Source organism: Pieris brassicae, chromosome 5 (assembly GCF_905147105.1).
Source record: "Pieris brassicae chromosome 5, ilPieBrab1.1, whole genome shotgun sequence".
Taxonomy (NCBI): Eukaryota; Metazoa; Arthropoda; class Insecta; order Lepidoptera; family Pieridae; genus Pieris; species Pieris brassicae.
In genome coordinates this window covers 1,312,929-1,329,192 of record NC_059669.1, presented here as the reverse complement: position 1 = coordinate 1,329,192, position 16,264 = coordinate 1,312,929, and the positions used below count along the sequence as shown (strand labels likewise).

Here is a 16,264-nt window from a genome sequence, read left to right as displayed (position 1 = left end):
AAACGGAATCTTCATTTACATAACTTAAAGTTTCATGTACAATGTTTATACAAGGAAATAGTTCATCAAAAATGCATTTAATGAGAGATTATCCAACGGGTGAGATTCTGAAACGAGACCTTAGATCCATATTATATTAAATAAAATAAATAAATCTGGGGCGCTAGCGTTTTAGGTCTGTTCATTTATTGATGATGAATGATTTAAGCATTTGTTTCATGATCAATTGTTAATGTAATAGGCAAGTAGGTGATCAGCCTTCTGTGCCTGACACACGCCGTCGACTTTTGGGTCTAAGGCAAGCCGGCTTCCCAACGATATTTTCCTTCACCGTTCGAGCGAATGTTAGATGCGCGTATAGACTGAAAGTCTATTGGTGCACAGTCGGGGTTCGAACCTAGAACCTCAAGCAAAAAAACAATATGTCTCACATATTATAAAAATGTATTACAATGTTTTGTGAAACCTTTTAAGAAAAAAATACCTTGAATTTCTTTTAAAAACCGGCTTATTAGCAAAAGGGAGAACTGTATGCTTTTAAAATTATATTTAAGACATACCTGACGGTAAGTAATTGGCTGAGATGGTAAAGCTCTTACGATGAATGTATGGCCGATAGCCTTATACGTAATAATTTCGTCTTAGCGCTGTCAAATACGTCAAACTTCATACAGGAAAAATGGTTTGACAGCTCTTAAACTTGAATTAAGCTTGATTGACGTGCTCGTGTCAACTATAACTCTCGAATGTCAAAATCCAACACTTCATATTTGTATTCATAGACACTCGAAGTCGAACTTTGACTTAGTCTGTGCCAAGTTTATGCAAAGTAATGCGACTACGAATAGTAACAAAATATAAAAGTGATTTTCTAAAAATGTGTACTAGATAAACAATTCTCAAATTAAAATTTATCTTTTATTAGTTAAAGCAACTACTTTTGATATTAATTTTATTTTATCCTTGCAATTGTTGATTCTTCAATTGCTTCTTGTAGTTTATATATGCTATGGAAACTTTATTACATTTATCTAGCTTCACAGATTATATAAAGTTTTCTCTGTAGTGTTTTTGTCTACTATTCGAACCAATTCGAATTAGGGTTCTCAAAGAAGAGATTACCAATTCTAAGAATGCAGGAAACTCACTTGCGAGTCCTCTGGCAATGTGATTGTCTATGAGCGGCGGTATCAGTTAACATCAGATTCTGGCCGTGTGTTATAATTAATAAAAACAAAAATAAAATAATAACCATTTTGCATTGAAGAATTCTACGTTCCCGTGAGAGTGAGCTGATGAAAAATTACCGAAAAACATGCCACCATAAATCAGATATAATTCCGAAATTAAAATGTATCCTAACAAATCGATAACTACGAAGGGATTAACAATAGTTGATAGTTATTAATTTAGATATGGAGTGTTAATATAAGCCATTTACAAAACCAGATTAAGGCGATGAGGTCACAGCCGAATGAAGACCTCTATTTTATCAAGTATAGCAGTTTGATAAATTTAACGAAACGCAGCACGGCCATGTGTAATTAGATTATTATTATTATATATTAATCGATTTCATAACAATGCGTTTTGGACTAACCATAAAATATGGTTGAATTTATACATTAAGCAGAGGAGGTAATAAAAATGTTTTTGAAGTGAAAGTTCTTTAGGCGCATGAGCGTAAAATTATTACGGAAACTTTACGAAGATGTGCAGCGTTTTTGTCGAAGAAAAGAGAGAGAGAGCGATTGAGACCGATTGAGAGAGAGTGAGAAAGGGCAAATGTAGCAAAATACACGCTATTGGCTGATGTACACGATTAGTAGTTACATATTAGAAGTTTAGATGGCAATTCTGTCGCGTAACGTCTTGTGCGGTAAACGGAGATTTTTGATTTATTTATCATTAGCATGTATACAGAGTGTAAACAGTGTGAATACTTATATGGTATGGTATATGATCATCTATTGGGGCTTCTACCTTAGTAATAATTTATTTACAAAGAAGTGTCTTTTTTATGTGACACAAGGCAAACGGGCTGGTGGATCACCTGATGTTAGTGATACCATGCATGGACACCCACATTGCCACAGCTCGCGAGTACGTTCCGCTGTTAAGAATTGGTACTCTCTTTTCTTGAAGAACCCTGAGTCGAATTGGTTCGGTAATACTTCAGTGGGCAGCTGGTTTGACATAGTGGTGGTGCGAGGCAAATTTGTCTTAAAACTACTTCTTTTGTCAGCGCGTTTATACTTAGAATCATTTTTCTTCTGCCTCGTAATTAGCTACTACTTGTATATTAATTGTTACTCAATTAACCTTTGGATTAACTTTTACATTGTTGTCTATACATATTATTATTTATATTTTTTCTTTAGTTATACCTAACATGTTATTTTTTTTTTTTTTTTTGTTAATTAATTATGCACTTTTTGTACTTTACCCTCTGTAGGTGTTTGTTTTTCTTTATTGCTCCATATTAGGGTTGCCTGGAAGAAATCGCTTGTTAGCGATAAGGCCGCCTGTTGCCTAATGACTTATGTAACCTTTGTTTGTTTTTTCATTTGTTTATTGTTGTATATTATGGTAACGAAGTGTAAACTTTAGCAGTAATATTATTTATTTTAGTAATATCAAAATTGCAGCTGGAGACGCCTTTTGACGATGTCCTTTTTATTAATGCCCTTGTAAGCGATATATGGTTAAATGGTTACCATGGTAACAATATTATAGTGAGTCTTGGTTTCTGCCTGCTATTTATTTATAATAATGAACAGCATATAGCAATTATTAAACAGCAGCGATCGCGCAGATTTGGCGCGAATCGTGACTTGTATATACTTTTTAATAACGATTGTTAGCCATCAATGATAGCTGTTAATGGTACAATAAAAACTATACGTGAGAATTGTGTAGATAATTAGGGTTGCCAGTTTTTCTGGACCTCACCTCACCTATGAATACCACCACCGTAATCTTCAGATTTACCCCCAGCTACTTCTCCTTCTGTTCTCAGACCTCAAGATGGTCGCTGGAAAATTGATGATGACCAGGTAATCGCTTAAATTTAAGCCTACTGACAAATCGTACTATAAAAAGTTAAAAATATATTTATTGTTTGTGCCATGTGGATTCATAGACATCAGCAGGTAACAGATGCCTTCGATCATAGACGATGATATAGAGTAAAGTGCGAGCGTATGCGTTGTGACATTTTAGTTAAAAATTATATTTATATATGAATAGTGGTATCTATTTTCATTTAACGTTTAGAAATGAAAATTGTCCTAGACTTGTTATTTTTAATTTAATTATCTTTTGTAATTCAGAAGGTTATCGTATGACGTATTACTTCCGCATGACTCTAGTCTTGTCTATGACCTCGTACGCGCTCGTAAAACTATTATTCGCAAGTTAACATTGGGACAGATGTCTGACCGCCCTTGACTTCATAACACAAGTTACCTTATCTTTATTTTTTATTAATAAAACGAGGATGAATAAATAGTACGTATGAGGTATGAGGAAGAGAACGAGAGGGAGTGATTAAATTGTATTGCGAATACCAAATTTGCGGTAATAGATGGCGTTGATACCAACATATAAGCTTATTTGTCATATGTCAAATAGTCGTCTGTCAAGATTGACAGTCTTGCTGACTACGACTGCTTTAGAACACATTTCTATTCTCTTTGCAAATAACCTAAAATTATGCTTTGCTAACAATGTTATATCCCAGAAAAACACATATTTTTATACATGGTACAGTATAAACTGCTGTCTTTATAATAAGTATGTAATTTTAAGTAACTGTCATCATCAGAAAATCATCGACCATTATTTTGTAAAATGCTCCAAGGAAAATATAAAAAAAGCTCGGTTAGAATTGTATAATCGTATTACTGGCGTATATTAATGTGATGTAGCGTTTTGACAACCGTTTAAAAATAGAACGCCCCGACTCATTAAGCCCTCATGAAGCAGAAATGGCTTCTGGCACTTCACACAAAGTTTTAAAGACCTGAAGCTCAAACGATCTACCATATTTAACTACCAATAAATAAAAGCAAATTGTTATCAAAAGAGTGAGGAATCATATTAGTAAAGACTTCATAAACCTACTATAAGTAATAATTACTTAAATAATTGTTGCCTGGAAGAGATCGTTTGAAAGCGATAAGTCCGCCAGTTGCGCTTCTCTTCATTTAATTATGTAAATTGTATTACATTTCTGCAACGAAGTGTTTATAAATTAATTACTTAAAACATGTTTCCTTGTTTCATACTGACACAGATAATGAAAGAATATACGACAGCTATTTGCGACGTTACGTACTTATAACTATCATTGGAAAACTCCAAAAAGTTAAATTAGGACGTTAAGTATATGTATAACTGGAAGCAAATATTCAATGTTAAAATTTCATTTGGTGATCTGAAAGCTATACATTAAAAAACCTTGTTCAAATAATATTGATTCCGTCTGAAGCACCCGCTCAAGTATAAAAAGAAGAAATGGAGCCAAACGATCGTGTCCGCGTCCCATCGCCACACCGTTCTATATTTGAATTTGACAAGTCAATCCAATTTTGTCTCTGGTTTTTTTAGCCGCCATGTTTGTATTCTTGCATTATGTAACGGAAATATTTTAAGCATATCAAGACAAGCTTTTAGTTAATTGTTACTATGTGACAGATTTACGGGTTCTGTCAAATAGCCCGTTACGTAAAATTGATAGAGGACTTAATTATATAAGTAAGAGTATTTTGACATTTCTTACATATTATTAACCCGAGTGATTTCTGGGCGCGTCAGCCTTCTGTGTTTACTAATCTGTAACGATCGTTATTTTAAATCGACGAACCAGAAGCTATCTAACGTTGTATATGTTGCATTTTAAACACAATGTTAGAAAAAAATCTCGCCTTTTTCCAAATAATCTTTTGAAATATAAGAACTTGGATTAATATTTCAAATGAATATAAAAGTTAAAAGTCCATGATAAGCGGACATAACATGAATGGCTTGAAGAATTTACGACACGTACTAAAAACGATTTATAAAGCGTAACAGAGATCCGTGAACGAAAAAATTAAATACGTCTGGGCAGTATATTATATGAATGAAATAGTTACATACTTACAATTCTAATTGTTGTTTTTTTTACTCGTAATACATGCGCATATCAGTTTTAACGCTCTTTACCTAGATTGCTTCGCTGGGAATCAAACCCATGACTTGAATAATCTATATAACGAACATTATTATTATTTTATTGACAAGGTTAAGTATGGAAATGGTTTGTCTAAAGCTTCTTGGAGAAGTCCCTCCAGTGCTTATTCGAACAAGACTTTTAAAGCTCTCAAAATACGTCAAAAATGTTCTACAAGCTTCCTGAGGAGTTTAAATCAATAGGAGCATGATGTATGTAGAGATATAGCTGAGGTATATACATATGTATATATATGAGCCGTGTTAAAGTAGTGGCTTCGGCGTGCGACTCTCATCCCTGAGATCGTAGGTTCGATCCCCGGCTGAGCACCATTGTACTTTCTAAGTGCGTATTTAACATTCTTTCGAACGGTAAACGGTACACATCGTGCCAGCTAATCAGCTCCTTGCCTTAGATTGACAAATAATCATGAAACATATACAAAAATCTGAGGCCCAGACATAAAAAAGGTTGTAGCGTCACTGACGTATATACCCGAGAATAGCGCTTGATTTTTATTCATAATATATTTAAGATATACATCTGTTCTAATTAACTAAAAGTAACATTCTAACAAATTATGATAATAGATTACGTAGATAAAAATAATATAGTACACTTTAGGCTAGACAACCTAGGGTTCAACTAACTTATAATTATCTAATTAAAGTCATTTGTAAGCGCGATACAAGGTTATATGTTATATCGCTTTGTAAAAACATTATTATTTCAGACAAAGTTTTTAATTGTTTCTTTATGACGTGCATATGTTAGTGTAAATGTAAAACGATTTTTATGTTATTACTAGGTGCTCGCTAACGTCGCCTTAATATGATTTTACTTATGCTACGTTTTTATTAGCGACATACTAACATATAGAACATTTTTATATGCCATCCCTTTTTCCTAAATAAAAACTAGTATATATGGTTGTTACTGCAATTTTTCTTCTCATTCCTTAGAGTATTAAAACTCAAACTAACTTTAATCATTTAAGAACTGAAGAAGTTTCTTTTTCCTTCCTACAGCCTAGCCTAGAAACATTCATTGTATGGTGCTCGCCTCACGAAATAAGTACACTTATGAACGTCAACAGAAAAGATGTTAAAATAATTCTAAATTTACATTTACTACCAGTTCGCAAGTCGTGTAGAGCGGGAAAGAACTGGAAAGAAACTCTCCACTCTTTTTAATCGCCAAGTTTTGTTTATACTAATTGTTTCAACTAGAGCAAATCAATCACAAGGATTAGGATCAGTATTTCCGAACACATACGATTTAAGGTCTTTCAAGAAAAGAGCGTGTCAGAGATCAGGTGGGCCTGCCTATTTGTCCCCTGTTATATAAAAAAAAATGTATTGAAACTCGCCATTTACGGAGACTCTAATAGATCGCAGCGACATACCGACTATGATTATAAGAATAATAATTTGATGCAAGAATATGGTACAAAATATGTTAGGTAACTTCGCATATTCTGCCACACAATGGCTCGTAAATTTGTCTTTGAAGAAGTTTTACATATCATATCAGATCTATACATATTTATATTTCCGTAATAAGTCTTCGTCGGCTTCGAAGGTTGCGCTTAGCAACATATTTTGCTTTTCTACTAACCAGATTTAACTAAATAATAATAAAATTAACTGTCAAAGGTCTTGTTAATTTGTCTTGTTGCTCCGCTTAGTTTAATGCGGGAACAGAGGGAGCTATATTAGTTTATTAGTAGTGTAGTGTACACTTCGATTCACTTTGGTGATTTATAGTTTTCCCTCTAAACCGAATTTAATGATTTTAAGACATAGATATGTACGTTCACCTTATTATAATAATGAACTTCGATGTTGTTCCCTTTGGAGTAGAGACTCTTGGGCCGTAGCGTTCAAGTGGACAGGCGCTGATAAAAGATTTAAGTTGGCGCCTGGTACTATCTACCTACTGGTGACCCCAGAGCTGGTGCTTTCCTCGCTCAACGAATAAGTATCGCAATACAAAGAGGAAATGCTGCCAACGTTAAAGGTACACTGCCACAGGGACAAAACTTTTAATTGTTTTAATTTTCTTTTTAATTATTTTTAAGATTACTATTTAGCAAATTGTTGAAACTTTATATTTCATTGTTGGTTTAGGTTAGGTTAGCTTGGAAATGAAACAAAACTAATTATACCAGACTACAATTTTAAACAATTGAATATCACTTGTATCACGTAAAAAAATAAAATCAAAACTAAGACAAACATGCTCTATACCGTTGTATGCTTACTTAATCCGCTGGCTCTGCGTCCAGGAATGTGTTGGCCTCTGATATAAGAATCTTCAAGCACTCGCTGACCTACCCCCCGCAAATTGCTGGCTTTCAGCTGCAGGAGGTGTAAAAGCTATGTTAACCAAAGACAACACTAGGATTCCCAAATCTTACACATTATAATGCATTGTTTATAATGAATAAACACATTTTTATTTATTTATCATACATTTAAATAATGTTGAATGATATGGCGACGCTTTGTAAACATCTTATTACGATATCATTCATTTATAGATATAGAACTTATTTTTTTTTGTCATATATTTTATTTAAAATATATTATTATATATGTATATACTATATTCTGCACGAACAAAGTTGCTGTTTGTTTTATAACATTCGGATTCTTACTAACTCATGAATTATAATATTACTAGCAACGGCTCATTACAATATTCTAATAATTTATCATAAATTCAATTTCCTTGTAAAATATAGGTATTATGTACAGTCAAGGGAACGAGCTAATTATATGTGGCGCCTAGTAATTGACGCAGGCCTGTCATTGCAACCATGAGACACTTATGTTTGTGTATTGATTATTTTAGGTAAATAAATGAATTGCGTTCGTCTATTACCTCTTAACTTGAATGGGCATGGCTAAAGATGCCATAAAACGTTTAGGCAACATCTGGAAGAAAATTAAAATTGGTATCAAAACCAGGATTAGACTGATATGGGCTCCAGTATTTCCTATCTTCCTGTATGGAGTAGGAACGTGGATCGATGCCTTTGAGTGGTGATGTGGTGCTGGCGGCGAATGCTCAGACATCAGCTGCCGATTAAAAAGAGATTACCTCTCAATTAGAGCTGTTCGGATTAATACCTGCAACTGGTTTTCATCATCAGACGTTGAGGCAGAATACGAAATTCCCTATCATCACGACGTCCGTCTTTCCACATCCGAGTGTATTGTAATGGAAACAACTGCCCACTGAAGATTTTGCGAACCAATTCGATTGGTTCTTTCATGAAAAGGCAGTACCAAAGACCGCCAACGCACTCGCGAGCCCTCTAGCATTGAGAGTATCCATGGCGGTATCAATCACACATGGGGTGAACCTCCTGTTCTATAAAAAAACTGTTTTGCCGTGTACAACGGCGACATTGTAGTGAGGATCATTCGTTCGATTCGACAGTATCCAAGAGCTTTAGGTATTGGAGTTATAAAATTATTCGAATCGCCTTTCAGTTTTAGGATTTGAAATTGAGAATAATCTCAAGTCAAATTTATTTAGATGACCCAGTGAACTTTGTATTACCAACGTATATTTGTGTCAGAACTGAATACAAAATTTGCAAAACACCACACATATCGGACTTCATACTACATATTTGACACATATATTTCTAAAGGCATCTATAAATATATGAAAAGTGGGTATAAGACATCAAGTATTTCCCAGTTAGGAGCAGTTTTTATTGAAAATTTCGTAGTTTTTAGTATTTATCGTTACGTAATATTTGTTTGAACAATGTTGGCCTAGTGGCTCCGGCGTGCGACTCTCATCCCTGAGTGAAGTAAAACATCGTGAGGAAACCGGCTCGCCTTAGACGGCGTGCGTCAGGCACAGAAGGCTGATCACCTACTTGCCTATTCTATTAACAAATGATCATGAAACAGATATAGAAATGTGAGGCCCAGACCTAAAAAGGTTGTAGCGCCATTGATTATTATTATTTGTTTACCGTTTAAACCTTTCCTGAACCTCCACAAATATTTCAAGATCATAATTAGGCAAATCGGTCCAGCTATTCTCGAGTATTAGCGAGACAAAGGAATAGCAATTAATGTTTTTTTTATATATAAACTATCGTTGTATGACCTGTCTTAGCTCGCTGGGACAGCACAAAAGTGAAAAATAATAATGAGCATCTATCCTTGTTTTGTCTTGACTCTTGGGCCGTGGGTTGTTAATCAAAGATTTAATTTAAAGCCTAAGCAAGTACTAGCGGTATTGTCTACCCCAGAGCTTTCCTGGCTAAGCTATAAGTGTCGAGCATGAAAACGCGCTCTCTCATTCTTATATGGACCCTTTGAAACTTATTTTAGTCAAAGTCAAAAATCATTTATTCATATAGGTAACAAAATGTACACTTATGAACGTCAAAAAATATACATTAAATGCTTCTAATTTTACATTTAGTGCCAGTTATCAAATCATGGGCGTAGAACGGAAGAGAAGAACTGGCAATAAACTCCGCCACTGTTTTTAGTAGGCAAGTTTCTTTTTGTATTACACGTTTGTAAGGCGCTGCAACCATTACACCATGTTCCACATGACATCAGCAGGAGGCATGGTGAAATAGGAGCACGCACTTACATTCTCGTGGGAACAGCATAGTCGAAATAACTAACATCACCGCATACACGAATTCAATTACGACCAGTCACCACAAGTAGCACCCGTTCACGAGTATAGCGCATGGCCAGCCATGGCCAGAAAACCCGTCGCATGGACGCCGTTATGATAGTGTTTTATATCAGTACTATTTTTATCTACAACTTATAAATTATAGTATATTTCACGACGGCGAAGGCCAAGGTTATTTGCAATACCAAGGGTTAGAGCCAGTCTGATGCACGGATCCCCACCATCAAAGACGTTGCGACATTATCGACATTACATGTTCGTATAGTGAATTCACATTAGCTGTAGTATATTATGTGTTTAATATCAATTTTCTTGTCATTATCGTATTGGCACAGTCTGTAAGGATAATTGCGTATGTGTTTCTGTAAATAAATTATAAATAAAAATCTATCAGACGTTTTTTGTCCCATTATTATAACGGATTCAAATGATTAATACGTTTCCACTAAATCCTGTTTACTAAATTGTATTGTTTCCAGTGATGGAGATTGCAATCAAAATAATAAATAATACTTGTCATGGTAATAATATGCCTGATCGTGACCAGATTTACACTTACGTACACCAGGGCCGTATTAAGTTATAATTACAAATAAAACGATCGAATACCTTTGATAAAATTTTGTAGTATATGGGAGAGAACTTACATGGATTACGTGTGTTGCAGGCCTTTTTTGTTGAATTTATTTGGCAAATTTAGATGCGTCTTAGCGCATGCTTATGAATGTCAAAAACGTTTACAAGGTTCGCAGATGATAGATGGATATTTCATCTACGGCACTAACTAGTAATATACAGTGCGACAACATGGTGTAAAAGGAAGCATCATTTCATACTGATTTATTTATTAAGCAAAGCTACAAGCTCATATAAATTATGTATATATAACAAAAAACGATTATACGTAAGATATAGCCAAAGATGGAATATATAATCGATACAAAAAGGTACATTTACGAAAGAAAAAATCTTTAAAAATTATTAAATACATTTAACTAAGTAATACCTAATATGGCTATGTTATATAAGTAAGGGTGTGTATGTAGATGCTCATTCTTAATACTCCTAAGAACATTCCACGTTAGCGTAAACAAGTGAAGGCTAAATAGTGGTCGTTGTATGTCCGGCCTGCGCGATACAGAACTGAGTTTTTGCATTTTGGTGGTGAGGATCGTGAAACAAAGCGCGTTTACGATAATTACTGGTAATTAAGATTATTGTTTCAATAAACACTCACATGTGAGGCTACCTATGATGAGTACAGTTTATTTCCAAAAATTATAAATATTTTATTGAAAATCGTTAAGTTAAGCGGTTGTTGTATCGATATGTTAAATGAAACAATTTGTTTAAAGCTGGGTAACAACTAGCTTTAATTTTTATAACTAAGATATTAGGAATAGTTGCGTTGTGACGCTGGATTAACAAAAAACGAAATTGAATTATTGAAGAAGTTTTTTTTATATAATAGGGGGCAAACGAGCCTGCGGGACGCCCAAAAGGGCAGTCATCGCTGACCATACATAAGCATTTTTAGTGGGTGCCAGCCATTACGTAAATCTAACTGACCTGACACTTATGTTATTGGACATTATCGGAAAAGATAATGTTAAATTACATTTTATGAGTGTGGTAAAAACTAAAGGGCTCATATTGGCTTCAAGCGTTCATGTTTACATATTGTTTACGCTTTCAATTATTAACATAATAAATTAAAAACAATAAAGATATGTATATATTATATATATATATATATATATATATATATATATATAAATAACTTAACTAATGGATTACATAACCAGCTAAAGATTGTTTTTATATGTTTGGAATGGATTTCCTTTAGAAATGTAATCTTAAACCATGCAAATAAAATCCTGAAATTCTAAAAGTACCTTTATTAACAAACCGACACGAATTACGAAATCCCCAATTATAATGTATGTTAAGAGCATATACTAATATTTTTTTCGATGGTTCCAGAAAGTACATGACGAGCGACTAGACGCCAGGGTGGATTCAATGCTGGAAGAAGGCTTGGTCCAGGAGCTTTTGAACTTTCACGAGTATCACAACAAACAAAGAATGAAAGATGGACAGTAAGTATATAATTATATATCATTAACAAAAAATCACTGAAATAATGAAATAATAATCGGTTAGGCAATATTTTTAATAACTTATATAGTTTTAATTTAACACGTTTATGTTACTAACAATTGAATTTGTTCAATATTGGTAAAATTCGGATTGAGGCGGCCGGCTTCTGTCAAAATATCGAATATCTAATAGCACTTAAAATGTAAACAAAGATGGCGACCGGGCAACGTCCTCAGAAGTGTATCTGTGGTTTCATCCACGCTCGTATGTCATACGTCTATTTTTATAGAGAATCGTTTTGGTACTTTTTGAAATCTATAACAATATCCAGTTTGCTTTATTTAATATATATTTAATTACGAACACTGAAAACTGATGAATATATTTTAAAATAAATAATTTAACGTCCATATGGAAGACAGAGACAAAGCATAGAATGCTTATTGCAGGTCGGCATTTTGATAAGGTTAGACAATTATTTTTACTATTTAGTTTACACTTAGTGGGTAGGCAAACAAGTCTTTAATCAGCCGGTTAACACCCACGGAATCTATGGAACAGAGAGTAGGTTTCTGGCATTAAGGAAAGACTATTTAAGATCACGGTAGCCCCTGGACAACAACTTTCGAATAAAGTAAATACCAATTAAAACGCATTATAGTGAATTATGTTAATCCCATAAGAAACACATAATAGATAAAAAAATATTAATTTACAAATACGTCTCGAAACCAATATATAGAAGTACGTTTTAATAATAATGATGCAGCGGTAAAAGTAACGTTGTAATTATTCAAAGCCTCCAAAATAAGGTTCTCCGGTACTAAACGCTCTTTGGTACGCTTACTATGTCGATATACATAGATAGCTTCAAAAAAGAACTTTAATAATTTCTCCAACAGACGTGTAGTTGAGGCCGCCCATCTCCTCGACACGACGGGACTAATGCGAAATTCTTAAAGCATTTTGAGTCAGTTAAGTAATTGAAAGTGTTAGCCTTAACACTATATAAATGCTAGGTTTATAAGACATCACGTTAAAAACTTTAAATTATGCACAGTCATAAATATTTTAAATCGTAATATAAACGTAAAAAATAAAAAAAAGTTTAATTAAAGTATCAAAATTAACAAATTAAACAATCTTTACCCCTTCATAAAATACTAGTAGTAACCGCAAAATCTTTCCCGTCACGCGGTTGCGCCCTCTTCTTAGGTAACATTCAATATTTACTTAAAATAAAATCAACTCTAAACAATTCTTCAAACAATAAACAAAACGTTCTTATTATAATTTGTTTGTATTACAAATTATAAATATTACAAATTTTATTAAGAAAAAATTACATGTGTAGATATTATGTTTCGTAATCATTTTGATCTCAATAGACACGGCTCAAAATAACTTATTAAAGAAACCGAAAAAGAAAAATATATGTTTGTCCATAATCTCTATAATTATTTATTAAGATGGGTCCTGTCAGATCTATCGCAATGGCTAATTAATTTGCGATCTCTGTATAACATATATTGCAAAGCTTAATGGAAGGCTGGTCACCAGGCTGATGACCTGTCACCACAGGACTTCTATAGTTTCATTATAGGCACTAGCTTATCTCAAAGATTGTCAATACCCGCAGCATGTAAACCCGTGCAATATTGTGACGAGGCAGATAAACTTTATTACAATGGGGACTAATCTTATGAATTTTCTTCCTCATTAACCATCTTTCTCTAAGCAAGTAGGAAGCAGGTCTATGTCATACGATGTTTCCATTAACTTACGACCAAGGGTAAGGGTATTTCGTAAGCTAAAAACAATATTTATAATATTTATAAACGAACAATTCCACCACAATGAAATGCATAATATTTACGAAAGGGAAAATCAATTAAAATTATTCAATACATTGAACCGAGTAATACCTAATTTGGCTGTGATGTGTGGTGGTGTAAAAGTGAGGGTATGTTCGTGAAGGTGTGTGTTATGCTCATGATTTTGCACTATGGATATTCTTAGTACTCATTTTAAGCATATATTGCGATATCTTAAACAAGTCAAGCCTTAAATATTGGTCGTTGTATGTCCAGGCTGCGCGATACTAAACTGAGTTTTATGCATAGTTAGTTAGTATTGATGTGAGGACCATAAAACGAATGTTAACGACCTATATTTTATAGAATTTCATTGAAAATTTTATTGAAAAATATTGAATGATTTGAAACAATTCTGTGTAAATCGTATAACTCTATTTTGATTTATCACAAAAAGTAAAAACGAATATGTCTAGCGTCTAACAATGTTCAAAAAACTCAAAAGTCATTCATCAACACAAAAAACGGGTCGTCGACGAAGCGAGTGTGAGACAAAATGTGTTTTTGCCGTTCATTCAGACTAAATTTTACCGTAGTTATTTAATATCAGTCACGTATACAAATAAACGACTTTTCCTCAAAATTGAGTTTAAGCTTTTTAAGATTAGATTACATTCTGACTTGAGAAACGAAATGAAAAAGATCCTATTAGCGTATATATTATATATACAGAAACTCCATATTATACTGTAAGTGCGAATTCATTTCGAATTAATAATAATAGTCTAAATACATTTTCTCGCCGTCATGTGCTTTCGTATAACTTAAAGGATTTTCTTATCAAGTCTTTAAGATTTCCAAAATTACAATATATTGTATATTTCCGGTCCTAATTGGAATGCCATTCAATAACTCATAGTTTATGTCAATAAATTATTAAATAATCAACATGTCATTAATATCGATCAAAAATCGATATATTCCAATCTCAGAATGTCAAGTACAATATTAAAGTTCAATGAACTCTTATGTAATTTTAACTCGGTAATTGCGTATTAAAATCACGGTTGCGTAGTTTTATCTTGTCGGATTTTTTGTCGACTTAATATATTTAGGTGGGCCTCTGACTCGACGAGTTTATAGTAGATGGTTGAAGCGTGTATATTTCAATGAAATTTTAAATAAATCATTACGTTATTATTGATAGCTCGTTAGCCATTTTTTTCTCTATGTCTGTTGGATTTTTATTATAAAATAATTATGTGTGTTTGACCTTTTTTATAACAACAGTGATAGAACAGTGGTGGTCATACATAGTCAATATGAAATAATTATTTTAACAAATATGTATAAATTCGTTTCTTCTTTCAATAAACTGAAGGATATTTCATAATTAACAGCCAAATTTTATATGTTCCAGCCCCCCAGACTACACGAAAGGCGTTTATCAAACATTGGGTTTTAAAGAATTTCATGAATACTTAATACTTCCGGAAGAGGGCAAAAATAGCGATGAAGGAAGGAAACTACTGCAGCATAGTATAGAAAATATGAAAATTGCTACGAGGAGATATGCTAGACGCCAGAATAAAATGGTTCGGGGTAGATTTTTAGAAATACCTCGAAGAGAGGTAATTGTTATATTTAAATACCGCCCTCAAGTATCGAGTAGCTGAACTAATGTTATAGAATATATTTTCGTATACTACTTGGGCGAGCTTTAAAATGCAGCAATAGATGGCGTTGATTAAAAAAATTGTATTCTTTTATATATGTAAAATCAATTACAAATATCGAATAGAAAAAAGGTTACTTAAGTCATAACTAAAAAATTGAGGTTCAAAAATTTTAGTCTCATTAATTTACTAATAAATTATATGCATATGGAAAGTGTCACCTCCAAATGGATAGATTTTTTAACTTTATTTTAATAATTTCAATTTTGAAGACTACTCTTTTTTAATCGTTTTCTCTAAATTTATTCCAGGTCCCACCCATTTATGAACTGGACACAACTGATCTGAGCAAATGGAACGAAGATGTAAAGAACAAAGCTATTAATATAATAGAAAGCTATTTAAATGAATCCGACTGTAATGTTGAACCATTGAAACCACAACAGCATGATGAGAAAGTAAAAATTGATGGACATTCTTGTAATTATTGTGAGGTGTGTCAAAGATTAATTATTGGTGATAAGGAGTATTCCATACATTTAGCTTCCAATAGGCATAAGAAAGTACTCAAGAAAAAAATACAACTAGCTGAAAAGAAATTAGATGAAAATTCTCAATAATAATTAATATTTTACTCAGGAAACAATTGGTGTTTATATGTGTAAAAAATATTTCTTTATTTAGCATTCAAGTGCTAATTTTAGGTGCAAAATGGAAGCTATGCTGTTATTATTTTTAATTGTCTGAAATATGGTCTAAAAGATTTTTTGTTAATA

At 33.1% G+C, this 16,264-nt stretch overlaps 1 protein-coding gene across 2 annotated transcripts in view; it reads left to right on the top strand.

Moving 5' to 3' along the window:
* LOC123710373 (tRNA dimethylallyltransferase) overlaps window positions 1–16,234 on the top strand; it is a 173,562-nt gene extending 157,328 nt beyond the window's left edge. Inside the window, exons 5-7 of one of the 2 annotated variants that reach the window (XM_045662213.1) lie at window positions 11,882–11,997; window positions 15,233–15,407; window positions 15,800–16,234. In XM_045662213.1, the coding sequence (XP_045518169.1) occupies window positions 11,882–11,997; window positions 15,233–15,407; window positions 15,800–16,108 (600 nt within the window). In that variant the 3' untranslated portion in view covers window positions 16,109–16,234. Of the gene's footprint in view, window positions 1–11,881; window positions 11,998–15,232; window positions 15,444–15,799 lie in introns of both variants that reach the window. The other variant, XM_045662212.1, reaches the window with a different exon arrangement.
* Window positions 16,235–16,264: the final 30 nt, after the last annotated feature.